General features: G+C 32.6%; 4 protein-coding genes across 14 annotated transcripts; 3 read left to right on the top strand and 1 right to left on the bottom strand.

Moving 5' to 3' along the window:
• The first annotated feature begins 251 nt into the window (after window positions 1–251).
• firl (firelighter) lies at window positions 252–2,697 on the top strand. The gene is made up of 7 exons (XM_069119938.1): window positions 252–320; window positions 389–526; window positions 992–1,186; window positions 1,309–1,438; window positions 1,628–1,745; window positions 1,808–1,933; window positions 2,503–2,697. The coding sequence occupies exons 1-7, from the start codon at window positions 252–254 to the stop codon at window positions 2,603–2,605; spliced, it is 879 nt and encodes a 292-aa protein (XP_068976039.1). The 3' UTR covers window positions 2,606–2,697.
• A 1,999-nt stretch (window positions 2,698–4,696) lies between these two features.
• On the top strand, window positions 4,697–12,578 carry LOC138183520 (retinol dehydrogenase 10-A). 7 transcript variants are annotated; one of them, XM_069120509.1, is made up of 7 exons: window positions 4,697–5,145; window positions 8,672–8,765; window positions 9,070–9,429; window positions 9,932–10,046; window positions 10,145–10,229; window positions 10,507–10,617; window positions 10,817–12,578. In XM_069120509.1, exons 2-7 carry the CDS (start codon window positions 8,676–8,678, stop codon window positions 10,887–10,889), a joined length of 834 nt encoding a protein of 277 aa, XP_068976610.1. In that variant the 5' UTR covers window positions 4,697–5,145; window positions 8,672–8,675; the 3' UTR covers window positions 10,890–12,578. The 7 variants fall into 7 exon arrangements, with proteins under 7 accessions (XP_068976610.1, XP_068976606.1, XP_068976608.1 ...); XM_069120505.1 differs by having other exon boundaries at window positions 4,702–5,145; window positions 8,672–8,864; XM_069120507.1 differs by lacking the exon at window positions 4,697–5,145 and adding an exon at window positions 7,927–8,109 and having other exon boundaries at window positions 8,672–8,864.
• On the bottom strand, window positions 11,256–26,274 carry LOC138183522 (uncharacterized). The gene is given in 3 exon segments (XM_069120512.1): window positions 11,256–11,561; window positions 12,054–12,551; window positions 26,170–26,274. Coding segments are annotated over 3 exon segments (909 nt in total).
• Window positions 15,923–25,515, top strand: NKAIN (sodium/potassium-transporting ATPase subunit beta-1-interacting protein). Of its 5 annotated transcripts, none has more exons than XM_069120503.1 (7): window positions 15,923–16,064; window positions 16,924–17,061; window positions 17,155–17,235; window positions 17,307–17,498; window positions 17,576–17,636; window positions 17,992–18,025; window positions 22,433–22,650. In XM_069120503.1, exons 1-7 carry the CDS (start codon window positions 16,011–16,013, stop codon window positions 22,440–22,442), a joined length of 570 nt encoding a protein of 189 aa, XP_068976604.1. In that variant the 5' UTR covers window positions 15,923–16,010; the 3' UTR covers window positions 22,443–22,650. The 5 variants fall into 5 exon arrangements, with proteins under 5 accessions (XP_068976604.1, XP_068976602.1, XP_068976605.1 ...); XM_069120501.1 differs by lacking the exon at window positions 17,992–18,025 and adding an exon at window positions 18,369–18,426; XM_069120504.1 differs by lacking the exon at window positions 22,433–22,650 and adding an exon at window positions 18,369–18,387.
• Window positions 26,275–26,313: the final 39 nt, after the last annotated feature.

Consider the following 26,313-nt stretch of genomic DNA (forward strand, 5'->3'; position numbering starts at 1 on the left):
GTCCAAACAAGGAAAAATATATAGGTATTTTAATGTAATTCTCGAAATAAATAGTCCCTAAAGGTTTTACGTAACAGAAAACAGAAGCATTTCTACAACTGTCATTAACCATTGAATATTAATCAAAGCATTCAACGATTAATCGAGCAACTTCGAAAAGGAAAATCGAGATGTCCTGTATGAAAAGTATCTTCACATTTTCTCATTTACTGTATGATCTTTTTGTCTTTTCTATGAGGATTACTTTCGCCATGACTGTAGCTGTTTTTAAAATGATTATACCCTCTCGATCAAAGAATTTGCTAGGCGAAACGGTGTTGGTAAAGAAATTTCATATTTATAGTTTCCACATTCCATTTCTCATCTCCTAAATATGTATATTCATTAGATAACCGGTGCTGGTCATGGAATTGGTCGCGAATTGGCTATACAATTAGCTTCTTTGGGTTGCATAGTCGTTTGTTGGGACGTAGATACCGAAGCAAATCGGTCGACGATGAGTTTGGTATCAAAAAATGGTGGAGAAGTAAGGAAAAAGAAATAAAAGGCAGTTTGAAATAATAGATTGCGTTAAAAGTTTTAAGTATAAGTATTCTACAAATATTACTATACGAATATACTATACGACAATCATAAAGTGATTGTACAGAAGCAGTGCAGGTGGTATAATAGCAAGTCGCAAGCTCCATCAAGTACAAATTTATTTCTATAATATAATTTATTTCTAATAATCGCAACTTTGTTATTGTACCAGCAAGCCCTATACTTTAACATATCTAGAAGTTTGAAATTGAAAGAAAACATCATTATAAATAGATCTATCTATTAATATATCTATCTATCATATAGGATAGAAATCATTGGAAACCCTAATTTCTAATATTTCTGAATAAATAAAAATCTTATAATATTTTTATTTGATCTTCGATAGGCATTTCCATTGAAAAAGATATATATATATATAAATATATATATATATATATATATTTAGGCTTACGGTTTCGTAGTCGATGTATCGAAAAGATTAGAAGTCCGAGAGGCAGCGAGGTTAATGAGAAAAGTCGGCGTGCCAGAAGTATCTATCCTGATTAATAACGCTGCTGTATTATATCATTGCCCTTTTTTGAATCAAGACACGGATATCATAGAAAAGACGTTCAACGTTAATGTTTTATCAAACTTTTGGGTTCGTTCATCAAATGTTCACTAATAATTTATAATATGAAAAAGTTACTTAAAATTACAAGCAACATTAAAAATTGTAAATACCAAGGAAACTCTCACTTGAACCTCGAATTTTTTCAACAGACGATAGAAACATTTTTGCCCACCATGATGCAAAATGGAAAAGGTCATGTAGTTTGCGTGTGTAGCATGTGTGGTATATATGGTGTGTCCCAAAAAGTAGCTTACTGTTCTTCCAAATTTGCTGTGAGAGGTAGAGGAATTTTTAATTGAAATATAATAATTTTTTAAATAGTTTGCCCATCGTTAAAAATGTACTCAACATAACGTTAATGCTGTAAATGCATCATAAATGGTATTGACGTATTTTATTCCTCCTTTCAAATGAATATGACGCATTTCATGAAAAAGTATGAAATTACTAATAGTTGAATTTTAATAGGTTTGATGGAGGCTCTTCATGAGGAGCTGCGATTGGACCACAAGTATACTAACATACGATTTACAACCATTTATCCATTTTATGTGGATACTGGGCTAGCTAGAGATCCAAAATATAGGTAACGTGTGGATAAAAAGTGTCTTGATTCAGTCTTTCATTCCAAGTGTATGATTTTTATAGGTTTCCTTATATATTCGGTGTAGTATCACCTGGATATGCAGCGGGAGAAATAATCAAAGCAGTTAGAAGAAATTATACTGAATACTCTATTCCTAGATGTCTTCTTACCCTAAATTCCATTAACAGGTACTTTATATAGGACGATTTAGCTTTTTCCAGCCAAACGTTGTCAATATATTCTATAGATCAAGATAAGGAAAACACGTCGTATAAATATATGTCACTGGAAGAATTGTTCTGAAAAGGAGTTCTAAGAACTATATGTGAAATGAACGGTGACGAACGTACGTTATTATGATACGAAGTATAAGTAGGTGCGGAGTATTTATATAAGGTATACTTCTATAATTCTAGCTGCATTTAATAAAAATGTTTACGACGTTCGTTGCCGCTCATTTGATATACCATTTTCTTGCTGTAACTCTTCTTCTTCTACTAATATATATTTATCTAACATATTTTTTTATCTTTTCATGTAAAATATACTGATAACGTTTGGCCGGAAGAAAACTGGGATACAGTCGATCTTCATAAATTTTATTACTCTAATTCAGGCTCAAATTCAATCAAGTTCTACTTCTACAAATTCTACAAATTCCAACGCTTGAATATTAAATACTTATATTCAACATATTCATTTTCTAATTTATACTCTCGTAAACATAAAATTTTTTTTGAACGTTTATGACCCACAGATTGATTCCCGAAAGTGCGATGAGATTGATCCTTGATTTCTTGGCGAATGTGGATCGTAAACGCCGAGAAAAACTTGCAGTCCGTGAAACTGTCGCTTCGTAAAACATAATAATATTCATACATACATAAATTTATGTTTATAGAATACGTCACAAGATAATGTCACGTAATGTGTAATTTAAAAATTACATTGTATTACAATACATAATATTATATAATAATTGATAACAAAATAATTTTTTGTTAGCACATACGTCATTAGGTATCTTACAGAATAATTACAATAATTATTTTAATTTTATTTATCTCATAGTAAAATATTTTAATAAAGGATTAAAGATAATAGATAAATCAATTCTATGCAATTAAAGTTGGATGTAAAACACATATTTATTGATGTTAAGGATAATTTGCAATGTAAATCAGTTTCGTTACTCAGAAAAAAAGTTTCCTTATAAATATTTAAAATGTAGAAAATAAGCAAAACAAGTAAGTTCTTTAATTTTTTGTACATACAAAGTAGGTATAATCCTACTTTCTTCTTTCTTCTTCTACAAGATTTTTTCAAAATATTTATGACCTTAAATTTTGAATCAGTTGATAGACCATTGCGTGTACTTTGTACTCTTCCACTTCCATAAAAAAACTTATAGAACTAGATAAAGATAGTATAATGATCGTGCATTTAAGTAGGTACATGTCATTTTGGTTGACAACGTATCGCGACGACGAAAATCGTTATCGAACTGTTACCGCATCATTGGCGAAAGAAATAGGAAAGAATCTTGATCAGCTTAAATGACAATTGATACGATTATGATATGAGGCCGAGATATGACGATGAAAACACAATTATCTTCCTCCACGTATCTCACTCTACTATAATAGTAGTAATAATAAGTATCGCAGACTTCGTTAAGAATCGGAAGATGTTTTTTTATTTACCTATTGAAAGGAAAAATTACTTCATTTTCGCTGTATTAAAACGATTAATAATTTGCTTTATAAAATCCAAGCATTGTATTTGCATCATACATTTCGTGAAATTTAAGAGAACGATTTCAATCGAATTCAATAGGAATCGATGGGTTCTCCCCTTGATCTACCTGAACAAACGTTATCGCAGGTTAAAAATATAAAAATATTTTCTAAATAGAAGGTGAAGGTGAGTCTGCTATCGGTAATGTACAGCGAATTCCTACAAGGAGTCCCTTTTCAAGAGACTGGAAAAACTATCTTAATTCATCGTACGAACACTTGTTTTGGCGAAATCTTAGATTTCATTCCTGAAACATAAACTCGCTGACTGTGATGTGGTTTTCTCACCATGTCTCGCGAAACTATATGATCAGCAAAGTCATCTGAACAGAAATTGAAAATATATATATAGGAAAAAAGATATAAATATATATATATATATAAAATTGCCATCTATTTTCATAAAACGGCAATTTTAGGTCGTAAATGTCTTGGAAAACTGCATTGTTTATATAAATCGTTACCGAAAGGAATGACAGCAGTCGTAAAAAATAAAGAAAACTATACAAACATGGCAATATCTTTTGTAAATGTGAGCAACTTTTCATTTTTCTGCAGACTGTCCTATCATTTTGTTCGACCGAATCGTCGTTATATTTCTAATCTTGCAAGAAAAAATATTTATTTTCGTTTTATGAGTATGTCGGAGATGAAAGGAAACCGGAGCCTTACCTTTGAAATTTTGGGAAAATCCTCTAATACTTTAGCTTAGATTCATAGCCGTAATTAAGCAATTGTTGTCATCTGATTGTAATTGTTGGAGATTTGTGACAGTGAGGTGGGCTCGAGGTGGCACAACTGGTCGCCGAACGTAGCTACGGCCACGGGATGGACGTTTTGCCTGACGGAGGTGTGAAGTGGTTGTATGGTTCTCCCTAGAAATGTGATTGTGGCGACATATGGCCTCAAGGATTTTTATCTCGGAGGTGCCAATATAATGGGACACATGTTGTATTAATAATCAAACTTCAGCCAGAAACTGCCTAGCAACGGCGATTGGAACTTTCTCGATGCTTCTAACGAGTATTTAACAAACGAACTCAATTGTAAAGAGAGGAAAATTTTCATCAGTCTGGAAAGTTACACATCGAGCAGTTTATATCGAGCGCCCCAGCAAATCGTATTTCGTGCTTAAGAAGTATTCTACGCTTAGTAAAGAGTTATCCCGTTGACCGTGGATTCGTTATCGAAACCAAGAACATTGTCAATTGCATCTTGAGTGTCTAAACACCACGGTTGTTCGTTAAACTTTGTAAAAGTCATTTTTTTGTACCTGTAAATATAATCTCTGTTGTACAAAACGATGGCTAATTCAAATGAAGGATTGTTACGCGCCCTAAATTCTAACGATAACCCGACAAGTGTATAGCGATATATTAAAAACTAGTTGTTAATGAAATATGTTTCTGTATCTTCGTTTGTTATTCAATAAAATTCTTCGAATTTGTGGTACGCGGTATTTTCCTGTACGGGAGTGCAGTACTGCTTAGCCAAGTTAAACCAGTTGCAGATCTGTCACGTGGAGCTGCATCTTCTGCTAGTGCTTCCATAAAATTCTCCGAAGATCATTCAGTCTTTATGAAATAACGCTTCAGTGACTTCTGGTAAGTCTTCTATTCCAACTTTCGATATAGTTCCGTTATAATTGTTTTAAAAAAATCTTGCTATAAAGTTTGTGAGTTTCAAGTTTATGAGTTGACTCTGTCTGGTGTCTGTCGTCTGGTGTCTGTCGTTAACTAAATAAATCTCTTTACAGTGACTTTAGTGTGATTAATAAGTGTAATTAAAAAGAAATGAAATAGATCGTGTGATATACATGTGTTTTAATCTAATAACAAAATATAAAAAGTGACTCATAAGTATCTTTTACTTGGTTTCTTTCTCGGTGCATGTCTTGCTAAACAAGTTTACCTTGAAACAAACTGAAAAATCGAAAGGCAAGTTCATGATAAACCTTCCCAGACAAAGGCGTAACATTAAAAGTCAATGACGCCAACATCATAGGGTTATCGTACGATTATTCTTTCTTTTTGAAACTGTATCAAATTTAGATTTGAAGATACAGAAGTGGAATTTTTGTTATATTTACTTTTAGAGTTACTCATAAGACAACAATACCGTGCATGTAAAGCTCCGAAAAGTAAAATTTCGTTAAATCTAAAAATGTTTATACGTAAAATTGTGGAATTTGAAAGCTCAGAAATAAAATTTTCTTACATGTTCTCCTTCATACATGTATACAGTATACAGTAACTCGTACAGGACATAGACACCAACGTGTTCGAGAAATTATTGCTCTATACGTATACTTATCTATAATAATATTATTGCATTAATTGTTTTTAAATATGTTAGAACACTTATTGTGATTGGCAGAAATATAAATTTTGCTTGTTTAATACACATAGCTTTTTGTATAATATGTATATATTAACACATCATTGTCACAAGTCATAGACACATGGTTTTTTGTTGACTGTTTGTAAAATGCCGGAGACACATAAATAGGGCGTTCAAGCACTACAGTTACACTCAATCTGTAATCATACTCAACATATAATTTTATTCATGAAAAAACATATGGTTGAAAAAATTGAAGGTAATAGGAAAATATATTCTCAAGGTGCCAATGCAGTAAACACAATAAACGATCTACATTTGCTTACATTGTAACCTACGCAGTTCTTCGGAGAGAGACGTGCATCGAAAAATATCAAAGAGTAAAAATTTATTAGTATTTTGGAATATATGTATTTTGTTTAAAATAAAAAATTCGATCGTTCGATCATTTATTTGTGTAATTGAATTTGAATAAAATCTTCCTCGAATGGACCAAGTATCTTATAAATTAATTGTAAAATAATTACTATGCAAGGAGTCTCGATTTCAAATTTCATAAAAATATGTTCGATGTTTTAAAAGTTACAAACATTGTTGTAATATTATCCGATATAGATGAAAACTTCAAAATAAACTGCGCAGCAGTTTCCTCACGGATTTATACGCGGAAGATAATACGAGTCACTGTATCTCATATTCTTTTGACGTCTTTTTCAAGAATACTTTCTAAAGGCTAAATGTTACAACTTTCGAAGTTCAAGCATAAAATGTCAAATTAAAAAATTCAACTTCTATTTTAATGGATTCAAAAGTTTAAACATTTAAACCTGAAGCTCCACGGTCGCGATGTACTTTCTTATTAAAATGCGTTCTTACTATTTTTTACACAAATATTTCCGATTTCTTTCACATCCTAACGTGTCCCATTTTTTTTTTTTCAAAACGCCGAATCACGTCTTCTCCGGTCTCTCATTTTAGTTTATCGAACACAACCAACACTGGACAAGGATCTGGTTTCAGTTCACCTTAACTACCGCTTCCTTCTTTCTCGATCGCTGACTTTTAACACAAAAAGAAAAAGGAAAATAACAATAATTCGTAACGGACTAGCTGTTTCATGAATAAAGAGAGAAAATCAGTCGCGGGACACCCGGAAGAAATTTAACTAGACATGCAATTATTCTGGTACGTGGGCTATGGTTAGTTAAATTCTGTATCTATATGCGATCATTCAGACCCAGTACACTCTTTCACGTAATAGCTGTTACATAATGCGTGCAGACTTTTCCTGTTTTTGATTTATAATTCTATATGTATATCATGATAGGTGTCTACTACGTAGTTTAGCAGTTATCGATGCAGGCTGTTACTATTACAATCAAAAGAGAGGGACAGAGAACTGTTGTTCTATTCAGTATCTTGCACGCTTCATGCGCTTTTATATTTCATAAAAGGCCATTGTTTTCCCTTGTTTAATAAACATGACGATGTACGTATATAAATTGTTGGAGAAAATAAAATAAAGGTATTTGGAATTTATTTTAGTATATAATTTGTATTTATAAAAATTGATTTGCTAATATATAGTATCTAAACTATATTAGTATATAAATATATTAACAACACTATTTGTTTAAAAATAGTAGTACAATGTATTATGATATTGTTAACAATACTATATTATAAAACTTTATTATAAACAAGTACATGTATGCAAATGTAAAAATGTACGTAAATGATACCTATTTTAATGAAATTCGTAATTTTCTCGATGACGAAAGATTGAAGTTTTGATAAGCAAGAAATAACATGCATATGGATTTATTACGTAAATCTGCTTGTAAAACGTGATAATATTTGTATTTACCTTTCCTATCTCAATTAACAGGCCAGGTAGATAGAATTAATACGAGATAACAATTAGTTCCAGAATGAAAGAATTCTAAAGAAGACAATAAAAGGCGGAGTATCGCAGATAATCCAGTCGCAGAAAAGCGAAAAAACTTTTCCTTTTCCTTTTCAAAGGATTATGCCCCTAGGCAAAACGTACCAGCATTGTCATATATCAAACGAAACTACACTATTACGATTTAACACTCCGGCTTGCATGTTTGATTATGCGGATAAAATGATTTGAAAAAGAAAATTATAGAAGCCGGCACGATAGTGTTCAAGCGATCTACAAGCTCAACAAGGGGGGATAAGAGGTTCATAAGGAGCTCGAGTTGGTAGGCTGGCCAGTGATATTAAGCATCACACATCAAACTTCAACCATAAAATCGGCCATACGGTGATGGGGTTTCGTAGTCATTTCACCAATTACTAATTGCCCCATTACGCAATGTTGATACACTTTCGCTATATTACTGGATACCAATATTTCCTTATATAATTAGTATACTACGGTACACGAGGCTCCCGTACGATATCGCGTCATTTGTAGAATATTCTGAAATTGACGCGGAGCTCTCTGGCGTTCCCTCTTTCGTCATGAAATTTTTTCGTATACCTATCTTTCTAATTATTCGATACTGAATCCTCTGACTTTGACATTCTTTTTTTATCGTATCGTATCTTTTATAATTTATTTCGTTAATTAAATTAGCATAAATTTAAAATACTTGATTGTATCACTAGTTAACGACAGAAGAAGAACATTAATCGTTAGAATAAAAAGAAAGTGTTTCTTGTGAAATAATGTAGTACACAACTTGCATTAAACGAAAAGTATTGGCATTTCCTACATTTTCTTGCTGATCTCTACTAATTTTAATTTCTTTTTCCTTCCAGTGCAATGCATCCCATAAAAGACGAGATGGCGATCGTGGGCTCAAGAATACCATACTCTTCGTTCACCATTTGGCTCTTTCTCAGCATTGAATTTGTAATTAGCACGTTGCTATCTATCTTTCTGAGAGTCCTTAAGATATTCAAATCTCTGCTACCGGAACCACCGAGAGATTTGACTGGAGACGTAGTTTTGGTAAGAATACAAAGCATCTCTCGTGATCCTTCAGAATGTACGCTTGAAATTAAACGTTTCGAAAGTTAAACTTTTCAATGAAAGATTCCAGACCTCAAATTTTGAAGCTTAACGCGAAATTCGAAAGTTGAGATTTACCTAACGACCGTGCTGTGATCGAAAATAAACTTTTTAATAGTCTTATGTATGACTTTATGTCGTTCAGGTGGCCGGTGCTACTTCCTCTTTAGGCAGATCTCTCGCGGCTGAATTCGTGAAAAGCGGGTGCTCCGTTATTTGCGTGGATAACGATCACAAGTTAATCGAGGAAACAGCATCGAGATTGAAACAACAGCATCTCACCATCGACGAAGCCAAGCCGAGGCACAGAGAGGACGATTCTTCACGATGCAGCTCGACTATATCTGCTTACGAGTGCGATTTCTCGAATAGAGATGCCATTAAGAGAACAGCCCAAAAAGTGAAAGACGATATCGGAAAGATCAACACTTTAGTGACCTGCATTGGCAATTCGAGCGAGGACATCTTCGACATGACCAGCGAGACTTTAATGATTCATTTTTGGGTATATAAACTTGTTTTTTTGATTGTTTCTTTTTGTTTCTCTTTGTTGGAACCTTTTAAAGAATACGATCAATGGACGCATTAATCTTCATTCACAATTTTAATTTTCACCTCACAATTAATTTTTTTCAGGCAATTAAGAATCGTTAAAAGGAAGGATTGAAATCAATTTATAATTTTATTTATTATTGCTGGGTAGAGGTATTTATTAATTATCATTGAATTTGTTAGCGATTATTATAAGAAACGTTAATGATGACGTTAATGAAACGTGGATGATGAGTACAATTTTATTTATAGAATAGAAAGACAGAATTATATAAAATATCGAAGAAGATGAAGGAATTAGCAGGGTATTATAAATTTATAAATTTTTTAAAATAGTCTCTTAGTTTGATTTCGTTAAAAAATGACACGATCGTTCAAATAGTAAAAACGTTTATATTCGGTTCTAACGTGGATGTAAGGAACATGTTAAGGTATTTCTTCCATTGCATTTACAGACAGTCCTCGCGTTTCTTCCAATGATATTGGATCAAAAACGAGCCTATATAATTGGAGTGACCCCAATCGCATCGAATAGCGAGGCTTACATTGGTTCCAAGGCAGCTGTAATGAGTAAGCATCTTTGAATATTATTGACATTACTAATTTACTAATAATTAATAATTTAATAATTAATAATTCATTAATAATCGATCTAATTATTGATATAGGTTTCATGGAATGCATGTGTCAGGAATTGAGCCACCATAGTAACGATTTAACATTTTTGGCATTCTCTCCAATTAGAGAATGCAGGTAATGGTACTTCAAACATTTAGATAAAAATAATAATCGGAATATTCAGCGTCTTTCATAGAAAGACTGCTTCTTCGAGGTTACTTGGACAAATATTTCTTCAGTTGAAAAAATGTAGACCGTTTACAAGACTTCTCCACGTACAGTGATTCCTATTAATATTCGAAGAGTGTTTATTGTGTGCGAATATTAATAAGAGTCACTGTATATAAATTCCTTTTTTTGGGTTTCTTAATTTAATTACGTCAAATTAATTGGATTTCTGTGACTGTCACAGTACATTGAAAGAGAATGAAGACCGAGTGGCCAAAAACATTGTGAAAGCAGTGCAGACCAATCAGTATAATATGAGCGTCAGCTGGATATCCAAATCGCTGTATCACATAAGGTATTAAAAGATAAATACAGAGTAGGAAGTAATTTTTATCATTCTAGAAAAAGGTGAACAATTTTTAAGTAATTTCAATCTATTAATTTTCTCAAATCTTTCTTCTGCGATCTATTTGATAAATAAATATTAACATGAAATTTGAAGATCTCCTACATAAAACAAACTCGGTTCCTTATTTGCCTATTTTATTTTCCAGTTGTATGATCTACAACGGAATAACCTTGCTCACAGAGTGGACCCACTTTCATGGATGCGATTATCACGCGTAAATATGAGCCCTTTTTCGCTTTACGCTCAACAGAATCATTAAAAGAAGGATGTCTAGAAATCGCAATACTACGATCTACGATGTTTCAAAGGAAGTTCTCTTAATAATTAAAAGAAAAGCAAAGTGCATCCGTACAAAATGAAATTTTATTTTAGTCGCTCACGTATCGTTCGACAATTCAAAAGTCTACACAATCGAAGGGAGAGAACATCCAAATAGCGACGCAAAGTTTAAAGAATAATCAACGATAATTACAATGTTTCCATATACGAGAGATATAGTACAAATTATATATGCATTAGAAAAGAAAAAATAACGTGTTTATTATTTTTAAGTATACGGTTGTTTTTGCTTGAAAATTCGTTCGTCAATCAGGAACTAGCACGTCGTAATGACCGCTGTCCGAATTACCGGTGAATAACAGTCTAGCTGTAGCGTATTGCGAGCTCACATGATTGTGAAATACTCGTTTAAGTTCGGGTCTGTCTTTGATCTCGCGATAGATCGACAGATTCATGTTATACATCTTGGTGGCGACCGTGCATTCGAGTTCACTGGCGAACGTGCCCACCATGTCCATGTAATTTTCATAAGTTTGCCGATCCGATATGTTCCATTCGGCCATCACGAAAGGCCCGTACTCGTGCCAATTTTCCTTGATGTGTTGCACAACCTGTCGAACAAGATTTCTATCGTTCGTAGAAATAAAAAGCGCGAAGGGCATGCGATGAAAAGACTTAATTCTTCCTTGAAATCGAACGAAAAATTCTTTCACTTAATTACAATTCTTCTTTTAAGATGAAAAGGAAGCATTAAAACGATTTAGAGATTCATAAGATTCTATGGGATAGTTTCTAAATTAAAAATTTTGTTAAGATAAGAAAGTACATAGATACTGATGGATATTAGAATAGATTGCTTGAAATAAACGGAGGATCTTCCGTTCATCCAAAGAGTTTCCTTCGTTTCAACAAATACGGATCAAATTTGATTTTCCTTCGATGCGTTAAATATTAAATTTTAATTCCTCTATAGAACATTTTTATACATTTTGTAATATTCTTTCTATACAGTCTTTGATTATTTCAAGCAATTTATTTCGCTGTACTATAGATCTTTTTCGTAGTTTGCCCGAAAGAATCACATAAACGGAAACGAAGCGCACCATTGATCGCAGATACCGATGTTCGTCCTCGTTTTGCCATAAAATGTAGCTAATCGCCCGAAACATGCAATTACCATCGCCGTAAATGTTTTGCACGCGAAACGTGCCTTCAGCGCACCTTAAACGAGCCGTATCTGTAACATAAAGATCGTCATTTATATTTTATTACCACTAAGTGAAACATTAAATCTCACACGCACATCGATTTACGTTTTAAATCCTCTTAAAATAATAATAAGTTCTATTACGAATATAAATCGGACGAAGGTGTACCTCTTTTAAAAAAGATAGAACGCCTGTTTTTATCTCTTTTAACACGTGTATGTGAACAAAATTGTTCACAGGGGATCCAATTAGTTTGTCGATTCCAAAGAGAGTTCGTTTGTCGAATATCGGAAGCGTGGATGTAGAAGTCTCCGCGGTCCAGGTGCTGTTCGTATCCGAATCGATTATATCTTTTCGCATTCTTAAGCAGCGACGAGCGATGTACGCACTTGTCTATTAATAAAACGTTCAAACAGATAATCGATGGCTGTTTTTATAAATAGAATACTAAAAGTATCAAACAAAAATATAGCCTGTTTTGAATATAGCTTATGCAAAGTTGTTTATGTCGACTACTCTGTCCATGCGAATATTTTTCCGGAATTATTTTTAAATATAGAAATGTCGCATAAATTATCGATTATTATTTGGGAAAGGTTACTCTGCGTGTTTTTCCTTCTTCTTCGAGTTTCATCGATAACTTTTTTTTCTTTAACGAGATAAAAGGAATTCTTCGTTTGAAAAAAATTGTAAAGATCGGCGCGTGCTGTTGAAAGCAGAATTATTATCAGTATTTTATGCTTCTTCTACTTTTACCTTCTTCAAAGATGTGGCTACAGAAAAGGAAACACCAGAGGCAAGGCAAGAGGAACGCCTTTAAAAATTTTAATACGTGGACTTTAGTGACGTCCAGTTTAGGTATCCTTCGACAACGACAGTATTCGTAAGACACATTTTTAGTTAATTTAATTGTTTAAAGCAGAAACAGGTTTGATATTTCGCCTTTCTCCCCTCTTTTTCTCTCCTTTCTTTCTCTTTCTCTTTTTTTTTTTTTTTTTTACTTAATATCGAATTTATTCATATGCAGATTAATTTATACAAACATAATTTCGTTTATCGACATTAGCATTTTAAAAGATTTGACGGGAAGTTCGATCTTCTAATGTCTTTCTTATTTTGTAATGGAATTACGTTCACTCGTAGCGTTTTATACATTGGAAAATCAATTTTTAACATATATAAATCAAGAGTACGATAATATCAAGTGCTGTAAAGGTATCTTCATTTTAATTGTTTCTATAAATCAATGATTTAGAATTTTTATTTTCCTATTCTTTATTACTACAGTTCTTTTTCTATTATTTCGCGATCAACAAGATTACTTAATTAAAATTGATATTACAAATGTGAAAGAATTATATAAAATATTATATGATATTTAAGATTGTAAATTAAAGATTGTGTCTTTTGAAATAATTTGTAATGATCGTTGAACAGATTATCTCAATAGTTTATTAAATATTACAAATTTTTAAAATTCCCTCGTTTCGTGGGTCACGAAAAACTACCGCCACATAGCGGTGTAAAGATGGAACTAATTATCAGGTGGCAAAATTAAAAAATTTAAATTTCTCGGCTACTGGGTTGAATGCTTTAATTTTTGAGGACATAAATGTAGATTTAGAGCCTAACGATGTAACTGAAATCAGTTTCTTCTAAATATTTCCCTTCATAGTTATAAGCAATTTTAAAAAATCGTTTATTTTATGGACCATGGAACACTATAACCATTTAGCCTCGAAATCGGTAAGTTCGAATTTCTTAATTTTACCTCCCGTCGATTAGTTTCATCTATTCGCTGTTAGATGACGGTAGCGCTACATTGTCTATCGACTAAATAATTTTCTAAAATTGCTTATAATTTGGAAACTAGACATACTTGAAAAAAACTAGATTTAAACAAAAACATTCGTTTGAAACGTTAAAAGTTAAAAAATTCTGTCTCGGAACTGAGAAGTTGGATTTCTCAATTTTACCTCTTATCGATAAGTTTCACCTATTCACCGCTAGATGGGTGTAGTGTTTCGGGGTTCATGAAACGAGCAAATTTCAAAATTTTTTAACGTTTTTACGTTTTTATGCTTTCTCTCTAATAGCTTCACGATTTCTGTATGTACGTTCTTAACAAAAAAAAACTTTTAATATCGGATGCGTATAATAAGATTGATATTAAATTTCTCTTGTATATTATATTTCCTTTCTTTCCTCTCAGTGGCCATTCAATTATGATTCTGTGCTCCTGTTATCTTGGAAGCTTTTTAATAAAAATTTATAATCTAAACTGAGTAAACAAGAGACTATCCAGGAATAATATATAAATATGTGAAGTTATTTAATATTTGATAAAAAACTTTATTTATTCATTCGGTACAAAATAAATTGTGTTACAATTTATAATCATACATTTTAATATTATTTATGAACATAATGAATACTATTTACGTTTATAAAGATAATTAAGAGAATTTTACAAGACTTTAACATATCTAAAACTTTCCATTGCCTTTATTCAGATATGTGTTTAAAGAAGATATACATATAAGATAGGAAATGAATGTAAAAAGGGGATCAAAAACTGACCCAGAACGCAATGTATGTAAAGAAGCGGTAGGTAGAGAGGAATACAAAGAGCGGAAAACAGGGGAAATAAAGGAGAATGACCTGACAAGACGAAAAAGGATCGAACCCGTTGCAGGCAACAAAAATGTGGCACTAAGCTTTTAAATAAGCAAGTAAATGCAACACTACTTCGCTGCTCATCCGTTTCAAATAGAATTTCATCCTCTAAAAATTATTAATTGTAAAACTATATAAATTATATATCTACTTATAAGGACAGAAATCCCGCTTGCTGCAAATATTTTATTCAAATTAAAAATGCGTCATTTTTATTTCACCTATCAGCATAATGTATACTATATAAACACGTAATACATATTGCGCGTGTCACCATTCACAAACACCGAAATTCACAATGCATTCCGTACATGGTAGAACAAAAACACAATACGCTCTTCTATACGCTATAGTCTACTCAATTAAATCGTTCCATTCTAAGGGAAACTTTTAAATACAGACATACATAGCTTCTACAGCCTTTAATGCGTAGCACTTCCGCAATTAGAATTCTTGATTAACCCGTGAACTATGTAAAAAGAAAACTCATGTTCGCTAACTTCGAGTAACATCTAAAAATAAGTGAATTAATTCTTTATTAATTCCTCTGTTAATTCCTATCAAGCAGATTTCTGATTAAACTCTTTCATAGAGCGTAGGAATCCCGCTAATTATAATCGGTGCGTATTTGCAACGTAATACATACATATTTACAATTTGTTGTTTCAGAAGAACCGTTTGACAGAGATTTTGTGTGCCACCTCCTTACACATCATATTCTCCTAATACAAATCTCCAATTTGGGGCCAAAAATTCCTGTCGATTCCTAAAGAAGGATTCATAATTTGTAAAGAATTGCTTAGTTCTACATAACAGCTTAAAGTTAAACAACAAAACTGTATGTATTTGTACTTAAATACTGCCACTACCAATTGTACTGGCAGAGAGTAACAAAGTGGGAAAAGCGTAGCGATATCATCGTTCCAATAGAACGGAACTAGCTCGAGTAGACCGTAGTCAAGTTGCTTGGCTACAAAATCGTGTTCGTATATACGTCGGTGCATGTCACTTGCACCAGTCGGTCGCAAGAAAGGGACGGAACAAGTGCCAAGGAAACATGGCGACGCATTGGAACGTGCCACAGTAATGCAGCTAACGTGCAACGAGATTGTTTCTATCGAGTGATCAAAGATACCCGTGGCCTCGCACGCGAAAACATCTATCTGGCCAAATGACATGGGAATTTGTAATCGAAGGCACTTCCTGCTGACAATATGCACCTTGCAACTCGTGAGTTTCTTCGATGGAAAAATGTTTTTGTCCTCTCATAGAGAAAATTATCGTCATCCTGTGACACACGTAATTCGTATTTCTCTAGCACTGAGTCACTGCGTGGTATTCTTATGAGAAGACTCTAATTATTGAACAGATATTAATCATCGAGTATTTTTTAAATAAAAATAAAGAGTTTAAAGAGTTTGGTCTATGGATTGTTGCATTGATATAAACTGTAAACGATTCGAAATGTTTTATCGACGATATCGTGGCTCGATGAAACATAGGCACATGCTTGATTATCGCATCGCTTTATCGATCTATAGATCGCATGGTTTATCTCCGCGGAATAAAGATCTCCGTGTAGAAACTGACCGATCCATTTAACACCGCTTTTACTACTTTCTAAGCGCTTTCTTGTCGACTCGCATCGATACCGATACAGAGTTCTACATTGCACTACAGAGATGTTTTTGCTAATTGAAAAATGCAGTAAGTGCATATGAAATAGGATAACTTAACAAAATCGGTTAACTCAATATCGTGTTAATTGATGCAATATCAATTAATTGAGCTTTAAAGGATTTAAAATGGAATATGATAAAAGTAGAAATACAATGGGATGTTATTTAAACCAAGTATCTTAATTGAAAGTAAAAAATATGTTAAATGGTTCATGAACACTGGTTCGCATTTGATCCATCAGATTAATTGGGTATTTAGAACACAGAGCAATTGGTGCAAATTAAGATTGTAGACAAAAAGGAGTTGGTAGAAATGAAAGAAATTAATCTTTTAAGATTCAGACATATTCTACTCAGACTCTTTGTTGATTTATTGAATTTAATTGGAATTATTTCATTTTTGCTTGTAGATCACTACGGTAGAGCGCCAGGTCTTCGACTTTCTGGGCTTTATGTGGGCCCCGATACTGGTCAATTTTTTCAACATTATATTTGTAATCTTGGGGTTTTTCGGAGCTTTTCAATATAGACCTAAATATATCATATCAGTAAGTACAATACCTTCATTTTACTTTAATATATTTTTATATACATATTTATTATAAACAGAAATAATTGTTTGTATACTAAATTTATTTTAGTATTGTATATGGAATACACTATGGTTAGGGTGGAATATATTCATGATATGTTTCTACCTCGATGTTGGTGTACTTGACAAAGTAAGTATTCATTTTTAAGTAATTTCTTTTTCATGATTTTAATTGATTTTTAATCACAACTAATTTTTTAGAATAGTGATATTTTAAATCTTGGTACTGGTAGCTTTTCCTGGTGGCATGTCAATGGACCAGGTTGTAAAGCTATTTATGATGTTACTGAACCAGAATTATTCAGACCTGCCCGACCTACAAACGTGACAGATTGTGTGCTAGATTATGAAGTAGTTGAAATTTTACATGCATCTACTCAATGTATCTTAGGTGTAAGTACCATTAAGTTTCACTATTTAGTAAAAGTGTACTAATTACAATATTTAAAGTAATATTTCTTTTGTTTTAGTTTATTGCAATAGTAGGAGGTATTTGCCTAAGTAAGGTTTTCCTGGAGGAAGATGATAGCTGTAAGTATAAAACTCAAGAATTTCTGTTTTGATTAATGCCAGTGTCAGATTAGCATAAGAATTAGTTTGCAGAGTGAAATTATTTTCTATTTTATCCTGGGATATTATTTGGTGGTAAATTTAGGTAATATTTTTTCCTGATATCAGCAAACAAGATCTAGGAAAAATTTTCAAAATTTAATTTTTTATTTCTATACAGTTAAAAAACTAAAACGTGCAATGATAAATCTTTTTATAATACAGAATAACACGTTTTGCTACAGAAAAAGATTGTGCCAGCCATTCTGGATATTTCTTTTTTAATTATATAAATTTAAGATTTATTATTGCTTGAAAAGAGGGTTGTCGGTTACAGTTGATTTCATTGGTGGATTTGATCCTCCACTTTGGTAAGTGCTTTGCCTGATTCATGGTTTGCACGCATTTGCTCCTTTTGTAAAGCACGAAGTAAAATGGTTTCTCTCATGCACATCATTACTCATCAATTCTCTTGCGAATGTTCAATGTACTGTGAAATAACATCTTTGAAGCTTGAATATTACGCGAATTTATTTTTCGATCTTTGATACAACATGTATTGTTTGCAAACGTATAAACTATTGTGAAATTGGCTATATTCGAATGAGACTCATATACCATCTAATTTAATTTTAATCAAAAAGAATCACTACCTTCATGTCACAAACACAATAAAATTCGATCTAATGCAATCGATTCTACGTCATATTTCAGTTGACTTTGTGGGAGGTGATGACTTTGGGTTGGCAGGCCACACGCCGTTACATCCTATGTACGTTAGCTACTCGGCTCTTCCATCACCTGCCCACCCTCACAAAAATTCCGCTCAAAATTACCCCGCAGGCACAGCTAGTTCTCATCAATCAGTTTGTCACGATACCAGCTTCCCAAAACATAACGATAAAACATTTAACAGCTCCGGACGAAGTAAATGTAGCTTCAGAAATGACACGATCAGAACTGAACGAAGCAATCTATCCAGTCGCGACTTAAAGTATGTTGATTACTCTAACGACTATTCGAATCCGTTGGATCATTTACAGAGGCCTGTATCCCCATACGACGAATACGATTCATTGGATAGTACCGCTAAATTGAAGTATCAAAAGAACAAATTGTACCATCCGCACTCGTCCAAATATAGTCCTGTTGCATCTCCGCGTGTCAAATGTCGACCTGTTGCAGCAAAGCAAAATAAAGCCCCCAACAAGCCTAGAGTCTTTACCGATCACGTTCGCGAACAGTCAATGCGGTCGTTTTACTCAGATCCAAGATTGGCAATTGAGAATCAACAGAACGTGACTGACCAAGAGAAACAGAATAGGTCTAAAAGAGATAGTAGACCTTTGTCGTTGTATGCCAGTAATTTTTAGATTGTTAGAAATTAGAAAAATATATATAAAGTTTATTTCTTTCTAACTTAATCCATTCGAGGTCGGGGTCTCATTTGGAGACGATCCTGAGAAACCTAATACTATTTTTAATATTTCAGCAGAACAGTGAACCCCTTTTTTATTTAAACCGATAATGATGTAAATGTTTCACCCATTTTTTTTTTATACTATTCAACTTTTGTATAATGTTTCCTGAAGATTTCTAAATTATTGATTTGCTTAAAATTCTTTTCAAGAGAGATTGCAAGAGAGATACAGTGCATCGTCGACCTCGAATTGATTAAAACAGCATATGGACTGAAGTGAAATGTATTTTAATGCTATTTTGTAGAGAATTCGAAGGTGTTACATAGAATTCCTATCCTTGCCAAATAGATAGAACGATTAGAGAGTAGCTAGCTTAGGGTGCCTTCTTCGATTGATTTCTTCTTGTTAGTCTAGAAAGAATATCTTTTTCTTTCCTAAATCAGTTTTTTAACATCACAGTAACAGGTTAATAATTTCTACTACGTCTTTAAAGTATTTCGACTGACAACGCGGAATAAACAATGTGTGTTCAGTAGCATCGTTTGCTTTTTTTACTAAGATTTTTATTTACATTTGCTCATAGATATTTTCATATATACGATTCATGTTGGATTAGACAACATGCATTTTTATATTAATACATACACTGTGATACGTATAGAACTATGAATCATGTTGGTTGAAAATGTTTATTCGATCTTTTTATTATCGAACTTGTAACTTTAAGATTCTATGCTTGATAGATGAGCTTTCATAATATACGAGACAAAATAACGTTGCATCAGAAAGGGAACAAAGAGTACAGCATGAATGGAAGAAACGCTATATGTAAACGTTCACTAATGTATAGGATTATTTATATTTTTTTTTCCTTTTTGTTATATGAATAGTACTTATTAAGAATTCCCTTGATGACACGCGTGGCCTGGCTTACGACATAGCATTATGATAGAGACCTTTAGACTGCATTGAAATTAGCTTATTGTATCATGATGGTGAAGAACTTGTGTTTATAAGGTGCTGCGAAACAATTTTTCATTTTAATGAAACGTGTATGAGTATTTGGTAGTGCATGCTAATACTTGTTTACGGTTCTTAAGTTCGATAGAATATTTTATTTTATATTCTTCTTTTTTAAACAACGATGAAGCTACATTTTGCATATCTATGTAGATGAAAGTATACAGATAATCGAAATTTATAAGATATCATATACACAGACTCCCTCATAAATTTTTATTAAATTAATACTTTTGACATTCCATGGATCAATTAATCAAAGAATGTCTAATAATATGTCGAAGTTAAAAAGAAAAATCTGAAGTGACGAAGAAGCTGTTCTTATTATAGACTTCTGTGCATCTTAATTACACAGAATGTTCTGTGAGTTGCAGATCAAGGCTCGTTGAAATATTAGTCCAATCATAAGTGTGATGAGTAAACAACATTCAAAGAATCATCAGGTATTTAACAACTAAACTTATATTCTAGAGTCGAAGATTGATTTAATTAAGATATAAAATTTCATTAAAGAAAAAAGAAAGATATACAAATTGCTTACTCACCAAGAATTGGTTTCTTCAGGTGGCACGAATATAAATCATGAATAAGCACGAAGATGTCACTGTTTCCACTGTTCTGATAAACAGTTGGTTAATTTGCCAACAATCAAAATCGCACAATAATCGATCAATGAACATTTAATGCAATCCGATAATAGACAATACTTATAACGCAATGCTTATTGAGCTGTGCATATACAAATGCACTGAAGAAACGGTAGAGTTACGTTTTGCAGTGATTAATTGATGCTGATAGTTATATAATTTTCAATGTTAAGTATCTACATTCAGGCATACACCTATTTTAAACATCTGTCACAGTCACAGTCACAATGAAATAGCTCTATACAATAATGAGTTGTTTTTCTCATCACATCTCATTGGACCTAAAGCTGACCTTGTTTACGACTCACGATACTGCCTGTGCGTTACTTAAGATATATTACTTTAAGTTTAATTCTTATTGAATAACTTTGCAAACATTGCATACAATATTATTCGCACAATTATATGATTAATCATCTATTATATTTTAAGTCAGATATACATGACTTAATGGATTTTGCAAGTAAATTGCTCACTAAATGTATACTGTACATATATATAATTACGTTTACGTATTTTACGTTATTTATTTATAAGAGTAATAAAACGTTTCACATTATGTACTAGAGGATTTAGCCGAATATTTAATATTAACGAGTCACTTCAGATTCAACGTTGAAACGTTTGTTTGTAGTACAATCGAAGATTCTTTTATCTTTCCCTTCTTTTGTCAAAAGCTTGTACAGTAGTGTCGTTGTGTACTTCGTTAAGGCCGTAGATTTTAATTTTATAGTATAATTTATTTTACTGTATCATATAATTTACTTTTGGTGCAGTTTACTGGCGACAATAAACGTGCAATGCCTACTACTTGCTTGCTTTTTTATTTATTAACCCCCATTCTTTTCTTTCACTCCTTCTCTAACATTCTCCTATTCTTCTGTGGGTTTTCGGGGAACTATTTTATTTTATTGTATTTTTTTTCATTCTCGATGTTTTCGTCTCTCAGTCAGTACTTTCCTACTGGATTACTGCAATCTAAAATCTTTACACGATAATTTACCATTTGGTTAAACGAATAAATGACAATTTTAGACTAGGTATTACTGATCCTTTAAAAAAGAGTCTAACTAATTCAATTACTCAAGATCACGTGAAAGTCGCATCATCGTTTGAAAATTTAGAAAAGAAATGAACATTGATCAGCCATCGAATCGCGTTGGGAGCGTGTTTCTCGCTGTGCATGTAATAATTCAACCACTTCGATTGTTTTTCTCATTCATACAGTTGAAGATTTGTATTGATACTTCGATAACACGCAACTACATTTGTCACTTGACTCAAAAGTGTGTTTTTAACTCTGCAGTTTGTGCTTGGTATACAAATCCAAATATAAAAATTTTAGAAAATATTACTATAAAAATATTACTACTTTCTAATCTTCGTTCCAAAAGTGAAGATCCGACGTGATCTATAAGAAATTTCGTTAAAATGTGAAGTAAGAATCGTTAAAAATTTAATACCTAAACTTTATAGTAATTTTTTAATCACTTATTACTTCGAGATTCATCTATCTATTTAATATTCCATTTTTAGATTTCAAATTTCATCCAAAATCACCGCAACTATCTACATTCAGAATTATTGCAGAATCAATCTGCGATATTAACTCGTCAGTATCCAAGCGCAAACTGAATAATTACCTTAACAGAACACCTACTGACAAGATTTTTGTTTGTTTCCAATGCAGCCCAAGCTAAGCGGAAGAAAAAGCAACCGCGGCCTCTGTACAGCATCGAGTACTCTCAGCCAGAGCCTACGGTTCACGACGACAGCGTGTCTCCAAAGCCAATGACTCCACGCAGAGTAAAAAGAAGATCGGTGATCTCTCGTGACGGGACAAGAAGATCCAGCAGAAGGAGTTCTGTAAGGCAGTCACGCAGAAAGAATCCCGTGAACAGAATCATGGACCATCAGGAAAGTCTATACGCTAATACAACGCCCAGCAATCTTACCAATCAAAATGTGAATTCATTGTCCCAAGGCACGCTCAACTATGATAGAATCTCAATGAGTTGGGACAGAGATAGGAACTCCAACTGGCAGCCGGAAGCTGTGAATATGGCTGTGTCTTCTCCTACCTTATGGAACCAAGATTCTTCTAACAATTACTCTAACACTAGCAATTATACGAATCAGAGTTACCCTAATTGGGATGCTAGCAACTCTACCAGAAATCTTACTGATAATTGGCAACCAAACGAGTTGAGTCCAATGCAGTGGCAAGGTCAGAGTAATCCAACTTTTCAACAAACTAGTACTCAAAGCTTAAACGGGGAAGATTTGGATGAGATCTATAATAATCGACCAGCTAGTGCTAGGTCGAGTTATAGCAATTATCATGGAGTGAGAGCTACACCTCAGGTTCCCAACAGAACAGATATTGTTAGGCAGAGCCAGAGGCAATTTGTTCTCAGTGGACCTCCTGCTTATCAGGATACGGTAATCTGAGAAGTCTGGGGGAAGGTGGTTGGAAACCTGCGTTTGGTGGATGTTTAGTTGTTTAAGGGAAAAGTTTAATGGTAATATTGTTTAATGTGTAATTTTTCGAATTGTGATAGTTTTAATGTAATTATGGAATTCTGTAATTCTCTATTGAGAAACTAAAGTATTTTTAATCGTATAGATCTGTTTAGAGGATCTTGTAAAGGATCGAAATCTAGAACCGTTGTACTTAATTTTATTAATTTTTATTTTAATTTCAATTTTAAAGGGAATTGATACTAAACGTCCAATACGAACATAGGTTTACTTTTTGATAAGTTATAGTTACTATATTCTTACATTATAATTGTTACTATTAAGGAACAGGAAGTATTTGTTACTTCTCTGATCGATCAAGCTTTACTCGATAACAATGGATGCAATTGTCTGCATCTTGTTATACTTTGCGATAGATATCTTTAAAGTTTATTAACTTTCAGAAAGATTTCGCGATACTTCGATCTCGTAGCGATCTTCTATGATTTCTAAGCTCCGCCTTTTTATCTCAGGACAGTAACTCACGTTTTTAACAAATATTTAAAAGTCATGTTTCATACAATTCGCGATATATACGTATACTCGTACATATCAGCCCTTGATAAGACTTTATCACAGTTGCAATGTGAGACGATAAAAAATTATATCCTTCATACGAGAAATAGAATTCACGCGTTAGATGAAAGTATACGAATTCGCTGTTGTACAATTTTTAGAAATCTCTTTGCTCCACAACATTTTCAATTATCTATCCATTATTAACACGATTATTTATAACACTGAATTGTTTTTCATCGGAGAAGTCATCTGTAAATATCGATTTATGATCACACAATCATCCTTATTTATACCTTTTTTCACCTCGAGCCTTCGAAATGAAACGTTTACGCGATATTTTAGAGAAACATTAATTTTTCTACGCTCTATTTTCTGAAAACGAGATTTTACAATGTATATTGGACGCCATTCGTGTCATAGTCTTCCAGATATCGAGAAAAGATTGTTATAAAATCGTGAATTTCACGGTGACCAATCTAATGAAAAATTTGGAAAACGAAAAAAATGATTACGTGTTGTAATCATATATATAATAAAATATAATAAAAAAATAAAAAATGGTCACTGGTTGAATTCATAAACGTGTTTAAACGCTCTATGCATGATAAGTGCAATAAGAGATATTTTTTCATGCGAAAAATCAAAATAGACTACGTCGATGATGATAGGACGTGTGAAATGAAAACCAAAGTATTAAACATCGATGTAAGTTAATGATAATACTTGTAATATTCTGTATGAATGTAAAACTGCCTCAACTCTTTCGCTGACTGTCGTACAACATAGGTTTAATTAATTAGGCGGTCAATTTACACGATCCAAGTACTTAATTTTTATTATTCTTCGAGAATCTCTAGACGCTTGGTTCATCGATCACGTAGTTATATGTTACTTAAAAATATTATTATACTCTTATTCAACGAATGTGTTGTCTTATTCTTTTTTTATTACATGTTCAAATACTGCGTCGATGAACAAGGTGTTGATTTTTAGAAATTTTAACATTAAGTTTTTAATAGGTTTCTGTTGCCACACGATTGTCTTTTAATTGAATTTTTTAATCGAGGCAATATTAAATACAAATATTCGTTATTTTTGAAAATCTTTTCGGTAGGTCGATCTACTGTGATACTGTGCAGTGGAAAATATAAAACAATAAGAGATTTTTATCATAGAAAGAATGAAAGGACCAAGTGTAATAAGTCAAAATAAATTTTGAAAAATCGAAGTTTCGACTTCGATTTTATTTTAATTCTTAATTCGTATATGCAAATTTTACTTTTTATATATAGAATTTTTTTATGAATACGATTTGAATAATAATTTCATTTTAAAGTCGAAAAAAGTAAAGTATTAGTGCCGTGTTCCGTAAGTATTAAATATTAGAAATGTAAGATTAATTCTCAAAATTATTTGCAATTTCTGCATATGCGAATCACTTTTTCGTTTTTCCTTCGCACGGTATTGCAATTGTATAATTGTACTCTCTGTATTTTATAGAATGTATCGTATAAGTATGTTAAGTTTATTTAAAGGGCAGCTACCTTTAATTAATTACGAAATCACGTAAGACTCAACCGTCACCAGCTTGTACTTATTATATTGTTTCTGATTCTTCACGCTCAGGATTGTACACGATTCGTCATCGTTTACTATTACCATTCACCAATGTACAATTATAACACGAAGCAATAATAGCAAGACAATAATAAACGAAGAATAATTTTGATTCAATGAATAGGAGTTTTATTTTCAAAGATAAATTTAATAGCCAAATTCTTTCAAAGATCTTGTCTTATTTTTATCGAGTCAGCGTGGTATGTTTTTTGAAGTGATAAATGGAAGAGCGATATACAAGTGCTATACATATACATATATGATTTTTAAATGGATTTAAAGCTTTATCTAGATAAAATACGAACTGTTGTTGATAACGAATAAAGGATTAAATTTAATAAATATTAAAATAGGTATTAATACAAAAGCAAAAATTTGTTCGTGTATAATGTAATCGAAGAATAGCAATTGGCGAATTAAATGAAAATTCTAGCTTAGGTTGCGTTGTCTGGTACTTCATGCAAGTGTTAATTGTACAGAGAACTTTCAAATTAGAGAAAAGCGTTCGTTAAGATGTAGAATCAAGATTGTAGATCCTCGGATAAGTATCATTCTTCAAGCTCTTCATTTTAACGGAATATTTCCTTTTAATGACGTAAAAACACAAAAACATGCTTAGTAGTAACTAAAAAACACCCTCGTTAATATACAAAAATTTCAAATTAAAAATTTCAAACCTTCACTATGCTTATCTGACCAACACGTTTTATATCACAGACGAATCAATGATCATCCAACATTTACCAAGCACCATTCTCATATTCCACGAACCTTCCTATGCAAATCAGCTTTCATAGAAGGAAGGGATTCGAACCCTCCACGTCGAACCCACAAAAAGATCCAATTCGCATCAACCCGTTCAGCAATCACTTCCATTCACTCACCAGCCAGCAGATGAACGTTTATACTCCGGTG

The sequence above is a fragment of the Bombus flavifrons genome, chromosome 9, assembly GCF_040668555.2.
Source record: "Bombus flavifrons isolate JBK064 chromosome 9, iyBomFlav1_principal, whole genome shotgun sequence".
NCBI lineage: Eukaryota > Metazoa > Arthropoda > Insecta > Hymenoptera > Apidae > Bombus > Bombus flavifrons.